The sequence below is a fragment of the Octopus sinensis genome, linkage group LG9, assembly GCF_006345805.1.
Source record: "Octopus sinensis linkage group LG9, ASM634580v1, whole genome shotgun sequence".
NCBI classification, from domain to species: Eukaryota; Metazoa; Mollusca; class Cephalopoda; order Octopoda; family Octopodidae; genus Octopus; species Octopus sinensis.
Window position 1 is genome coordinate 3,453,939 of NC_043005.1, and position 7,336 is coordinate 3,461,274.

General features: G+C 38.7%; 1 protein-coding gene across 1 annotated transcript in view; it reads left to right on the forward strand.

Annotated features, from left to right (window-relative positions):
* The window catches only part of LOC115215699 (TGF-beta receptor type-1-like), a 75,351-nt gene extending 72,483 nt beyond the window's left edge, over positions 1–2,868 (forward strand). Inside the window, exons 9-10 of the mRNA XM_029784981.2 lie at positions 577–716; positions 1,831–2,868. Coding sequence (XP_029640841.1) covers positions 577–716; positions 1,831–1,956 — 266 coding nt within the window. The 3' untranslated portion in view covers positions 1,957–2,868. The remainder of the gene's footprint in view (positions 1–576; positions 717–1,830) is intronic.
* Positions 2,869–7,336: the final 4,468 nt, after the last annotated feature.

Sequence of the window (7,336 nt, forward strand, 5' to 3'; positions counted from 1 at the left end):
CACTACAAGGACGAAGACCGCTTCGCTCAACAAACAAACAAACAATACTGACTTCCACATTGAAAATCCAACGACCATCACTACATTTCCATAGAAAATCTTGTCCCTCTCCTCAAGCCAGTTTGTTCTTATTTGATTTTTTGGACAACAAGTGCAGGTGTGGCTGTGTGGCAAGAAGCTTGTTTCCCAAACACATGGTTCTAGGTTCAGTCCCACTGTGTAGAACCTTGGACATGTGTCTTCTACTGTAGCCTCGGTCTGACCAAAGCTTTGTCAGTGGATTTGGTAGATGGAAGCTGAAAGAAGCCTGTTGTATATGTGTGTGTGTGTCTGAGTTTGTCCCCCACCACTGCTTCACAGCTGGTGTTGATGTGTTTATGTCCCCATAACTTAGCTGTTTGGCAAAAGAGTCTGATAAAATAAATCCCAGGCTTACAAATAAATACTGGGGGTCAATTTATTTGATTAAAATTCTTCAAGGTGGTTCCCTCCCCCAGCATGGCTGCTGTCTAATGATTGAAACAAGGAAAGGATAAAAAGAAAAAATAAACTGTTGTTTAAATTTGTGTTTTTCAGATTATTATTCATCATATGAAGAATATGAGCTGCCATTCTATGACATGGTGCCATCGGACCCAACCCTTGAGGACATGAGGAAAGTGGTTTGTGTTGAACGACTCCGCCCTACCATACCTAACAGATGGCACACAAACGAGGTGAGGACTGTTTATGTTAGCACTTGGTAATTATATATCCATTCTGATTCTTCTTCAGTAGAACTGGCCATTTCAACAAATTACCATAATATGTTGCAAATATGAAAACAAGGTTATAGTCTGGAGAAGCATGGGGTCTGCCAGGTGGACTTAGATGCAAAAACCGACAGAACAACTTCAGGGATTTCTCTGTGAACCAAAAGATTTTAGAGAAACAAAACTAATGTTTATCATTAATCTCTCAGAAGAAACTTTTCGCTATATATTGGCTGTTCCTCAAAGATAATTAGTACCATCAGCATCTCTTTATACTAAATTAGTTACTATTTAACCCTTTAGCATTTAAACTAGCCATATCTAGCTTGAATATCCTACCTGTTTTATGTTGAAACAGGCCAGGTCTGGACTTTCACACCTTCCCTTTAATTTCATTCTAAATATGAATAATCATACTGAAATCTTGAACAAAATTAAATTCGATGACTGGCGTCCGTGCTAGCAGGGTGCAAAGAGCACCATACGAGTGTGATCATTGACAGAGTGGCTAACCGGCTTCCGTGCCAGTGACACTTAAAAGGCACCATTCGAGCGTGATCGTTACCAGCGTCGCCTTACTGGCACTCGAACTCCGTGCTAGTAGGGTATTAAGAGCACCATCCAAACGTGATCGTTGCCAGAGCAGCTATCTGGCCTCCGTGCTGGTGGCACGTAAAAGACACCATCCGAGCGTGATTGTTATCAGCATCGCCTTACTGGCATCTGTGCCGGTGGCATGTGTAAAAGATTCGAGTGAGGTTGTTGCCAGTACCGCCTGACTGGTCCCGTGCCAGTGGCACGTAAAAGCACCCACTACACTCTTGGAGTGGTTGGCTTTAGGAAGGGCATCCAGCTGTAGAAACTCTGCCAGATCAAGATTGAAGCCTGGTGCAGCAATCTGGTTTGCCAGACCTCAGTCAAACCATCCAACCCATTCTAGCATGGAAAGCGGACGTTAAACGATGATGATGAGGATGAGATAATGCATAATTAATTCAAAGCAATCTGAATGCCAAATGGTCAATTAAGCAAGTCTTTCTTTGTTATTTTAATTCTATTTTTCTCTATTTTTTCGCAGACTGCCAGTCACATGGCTCGACTGATGAAAGAATGCTGGTACCACAGTGCTGCTGCTCGCCTTACAGCTCTACGCATCAAGAAGACATTGACGAATATGGCTCTAAGGGAGGACTTCAAGATTTAAGGGCTGTTCGGATGTTTTTTTAGGGGTATTATTTCTGTTTTACTTTTACCATGTATCATCAATGGAGAGTAAGCAGCTAGCATCACATCATACACCGATTTGCTGCTCCCCCTTCCTCACTGAATTGGTGTGCAGTTGGTTCCTGCTCTGCTGGATGCTTGCTGGCTCTGTACAACAACAACAACAACAAAAAAAAACAACTACAAACAAGAAGGAAATGGAAAAAAAAATAATGGCATTTGCCAAAAAAATGGTTGGAAGAAATATGTAAACTCCTATTCTACCCACTCCTAGATATTCTGTGTCTGAAACAAAAACTGTGAGATGGTCATAGCTGGAATGCCTTTGGCTTTAACATAATTAACAGGCCTGCTGATCTGGCCCAATGTGAGGCTAAAAAACTCTTTTTTTCAACCAGCTCAATTTTTCAGAGTTGCTCACCATAATAGCAAACAGCAACCAAGTAGTTAACGAAAGCCATCTTCAACATCTACTTCTTCAACAATATGTAACAACAACAACAACAAGAACAGCAGCAACAATTGTATCAGCAGAAAGAGCAACAATGTGCTCACACACACTCACACACACACACACACACACACACCAAGCAGCAAGGGGTGAAAAAACTGTCTTGCCCAAACAAACCAAGGAATTTTAAACCAAGTTAAAGCCAGATGGTTGTATTGAAGAAAAAGAAAAAAAAAATTGATTAAGCCATTTAAATGGGTCTTTGTACCATTTTGGGTTGATAAACTCCTTGCCACAAATTGACCCATTGTGGATGTTTTTAGTCTTTACAACATTTCAAAAGAAAAAAAAAAACAAAGAAAGAGAAAGAATTTCTAACCTTTCTGTCAAATCACACTCAGAAATCCGCCCTCACCATTTTCTTAAAAGATTTGGCTGCAAGGTAACAACAACAACAATCTCAACAACCAATAATCTATCGTAGATAATTTTCAAATATAAACCACAACATATTTTTTCCCTTGCCTTAGTTTGTACAAATTTTACAGCTGAACAATGAATCATTTGGAATTGTCCCTCACACCACACAACACATCATCATCGTTATCAGTTTCATCAGCATTGTCATCATCAATCATTATCAATTATCATTATCATCATTACCATTTTACTGAACATGTATTTTTTTTTCAATGACTGTCACCATAGCAACTTTCCAGAGATATCACGTACCAGAGTAACAATCTTTTTTTTTAATGACTTGATGTCTTTTCTTCAACACCAATTATGGTACCTGTGAAAGGGTGGATAAGCATGACCTATTATTATTATTGTTATTATTATTATTGAGGCGGCAAACTGGCAGAATCGTTAGCATGCTGGGCAAAATGTTTCACAGAATTTTGTCCATTTTTACGTTCTGGGTTCAAATTCCGCCGAGGTTGACTTTGCCTTTCATCCTCTCAGGATCAATGAAATAAGTACCAGTTATGCACTGGGGTCAATGTAATCGACTATCCCCCTTCCCTCAAAATTTCAGGTCTTGTGTCTATAGTAGAAAGGATTATTATTATTATTATTATTGTAAAGGTGGCAGGCTGGCAGAATTGTTGAAATGCCGGGCAAAATGCTTGGTGGGATTTCATCCATCTTCATGATGTTTGGAGTTCAAATTCCACCAAGGTTGACTTTACTTTTCATCCTTTCAGGGTTGATAAAATAACTACCAGTTAAATACTGGGGTTGATGTAATTGGCTTACCCTCTCCCTGAAGTTGCTGGCCTTGTGCCTTTAGTAGAAATTATTATTATCAATATTATTTGTTTTGTTTCTGATTTGAACAGTTAACATCAGTATCATGAATAATGAGGTGCACGTTGTCAAGGAAACCAACCTTGTTCATTCGGATGTCCTCCTGTCAGAATGCTCTGGCAACATTTAAACATTTGGATGTGACTACTGTGTCTCAACTTGTTGATGTCTTTACAAAGAGATGCTCTACCGAACCCAGATAGACATATGGAATCTGATTATACTACTACTACTAATAATAATAATAATGATAGCAATTATTATTATTATTATTATTATTATGGGCAAAGGTGGCAAGCTGGTAAAATTGTTAGAGTATTGGATAAAATGTGGTATTTTTTTTTATTCTCTATGCTCTGAGTTCAAATCCCACTGGAGTCAACTTTGCCTTTCTTTCCTCCAAGGTCAATGAAATAAAGTACCAGTTGATTATATCGATTGGGTTCGATATAACTGACTAGTCCCCCTCCGTTCAAAACTGCGGGCTTGTGCCTAAATCAGAAACAACAACAACAACAATTATTATTATTATTATTATTATTGATAGTATTGATTGGCAGAAACAAGAAGACAACAAACAATACTTCTGGCAGTTATCTAGTTAAGTCCCTTCTTTTGAATTCAAATCTTATAAGGGGCTGACTTTGCAGTTCATCTCTCAGGGTTTGATAAATTAAGTCTTAGTCAAGTTCTAGAGTCAATTTAATCAACTCCCATGCACTACTCCAAAATGAAATTTGTGATCTTCTGCTTAAGTTAGAAATTTATTATTATTATTATTATTATTATTATTATTATTTCATTTATACACAACAAATTAAACTGTTGGAAAAAATTCCTAACATTAGGCTACAATAAGTAATCTTGAATGCCAAGAACCTTCCTAGTTGTCCCTAATAACACTGTTTTCTGGAGTTGCACTAAACTAGGTTTACACCCCTTCCCATATTTGTGACACTCTTCAATATAAGAGATTGGCAGAATTGTTAGAGAACTGGGTAAGAATGCCTTGTTGTGTGTTGTGGCTCTTTATGTTCAGGTATCAAATCCTGCTGCGATTAGTTTTGCTTTCATCCTCCCCAGTGTCAATGAAATATGTATTGGTCATGGTCGGGGGTTTGATAGAACCAACCGCGCTCTCTCTCTCTCTCTCTCTCTCTCTCTCTCTCTCTCTCTCTCTCTCTCTCTCTCTCTCTCTCTCACCTCCAAAAATTCCTGGCTTTGTGTCTCAGTAAGAAATTACTTTTATTATAGCAAATACTGTCAAGTTGACAATTCAACTTTCCATTCCTGGCTATTTCATTTTATTTATACTGCTAATGTCTTCATGAAACACATGAATGTTACAAAGATCCTAGTTTGCCATCTCCTAAAATTCAGGGCCTTGAGGTCAATCAAAAAAAAAAAAAAGCACACCTTTATTGTTGTTATGAAAATTTGAAGGGAAAATTTCCGCATTGTATGTAGTTGTGCCATCAGGAATGGTTGTGTGATTGTCTGTGCTTACCTTGCTGCATTTAGCCTTGCTTCGTGTTTTAAGTTCAAATTGCAATGTTGCTAGCTTTGCTTTTCATCTTTTTAACTTTCACTTATGTGAGAAGTAATCATCATCATCATCATCATCATCAAGGCAGTGAGTTAGCAGAATTATTTGCATGATGTGTATTTCGTCTGTCCTAACATTCTGAGTTCAAATTCCGCCGAGTTCAACTTTACCTTTCATCCTTTTGAGGTTGATAAAATAAGTATGAGTGAAACACTGGGGGTCAATGTAGTCAACACATCCCCCTTCCATCCAAATTTTAGGCCTTGTGCCTATAGTAGAAAGGATTATCATTATTAGTATTATTAATTAAGGTGGCAAACTGGCAGAATCGTTAGCACGTCGGGCGAAATGCTTAACAGTATTTTGTCTGTCTTCACATTCTGAGTTCAAATTCTGCCGTAGTTGACTTTGCCTTTCATCCTTTTGAGGTTGATAAAACAAGTAACAGGTGAGCACTGGGGGTTGGTGTAATTGATTTGCCCTCTCCCTCCGAACTTACTGGCCTTGGGAATAGGTTGGAGACTCGATCCAGTGAGGTATTGGCTTATAGTCCTTTACGTTTTCGAGTTCAGCCCCTGCTAGAGTTGACTTTGTTTTCCATCCTTTTAGGTCAGTGAAATAAGCACCATCCAATTACTAGCTTTGATATAATTTAGTCCCCCCTCCCCAAATTAGTGACCTTCTGTCTGTTTTAGAAGTCCTCGTCATCATTATTGTTTTTAGGAAAGGCAGGAAGCGGGCAGAATCTTTGGCACAGGGGGGGGGGATGCTTAGCAGCTTTTCATCTGTCTTTATATTCGAAGTTCAAATTTTACTGCAGTCCTTTCAGGATCGATAAAATAAGTACCAGTTGCATATTGGGGTTGATGTAATCGACCACCCCTCCTTCTCAAAATTTCAGGCCTGGTATCAATAGTACAGAGACTATTATTGTTATTTAAGACGTTGCACAGTATCCAATATCTTGTTGATGTTGTTGATGATTGTTATTATTATCATAATCATCATCATAAGCATTGCCATGATCATCATTATTATTATTATCAGTATTTATTTCCTATCTTTTACTTTACTGCTGCTCATCAGCGCTTTTGCCTTTCTTCGCACTAACATCGTATCTTCTTTTATCACTATTGCTGCTGCTTCTCCTCCTCCTACTACTACTGTATTATTATCATTATTATTATTATTATGATAAGGGTGGTAGGGCAGCGGAGCGTCTGACAAAATGCTTTGTGGTATTTACTTGCTTGCAGCTCTTTACATTGTGAATTCAAATGCTTCTTTGGTCAGCTTCACCCTCCATCCTTCTGCGTTCAATAAAATATCATAGCCCCTCCCCGGCTCTGTAAGAAATTAAGGATGGTGGATTGGCAGAATTGGCAGAATTGGCAGAATTGGCAAGGTGTTGGACAAAATATCTTGCAGCGTTTATTGTGGCTCTTTACTTTCTGGTTTCAAATCCTCCTAAGGTCAGTTTTGCCCTGTGTCCCTCTGTCAAGTAATGAGGTTGGTCAATTTGACTCCTAAATATGTGGCTTTGTGCCTATGTTACTAATTAGTATCAATCATTTTAATTATCCAAATGATCACTAACTGATACATTAATTAACTCGTATTTTACTTGATATCTTTTTTTTTTCTTCATCTTTCATTTTTTGTGAGAAACTTACTTAGTCTGCTGCTTCCACAGCCAGTCAGTTCGTCGTCAAATGGCACCAGATATCTCTAGAAGGCCTTTTTCTAGCCCTTTCTTATCCTTTTAAGCTAATGAAGCCAGTTAGAAAGAGCTGCAAGTCTTTAGCATCACTGCACCTGTCAGTTCCTCTTCGAAACAAAAGGATGTCTTTAGCCCCGTGTGTCCACTCACTAAAAAGGAGGAGACCAGTTTTTAGCTCTTCTCTCGATTCTTGTGTTCGGTCAGTCAAAAGGAAAGATTGACTGGAGATGGTGACTAGGTGTCCTTAGGCCCCCTCCCCCCTCCCCTCATTCCATTCCTCTTGATCTTTGTGTGGCTGTTGTCTTAGCTTCAGCCTTTCTTACCTTCAACAG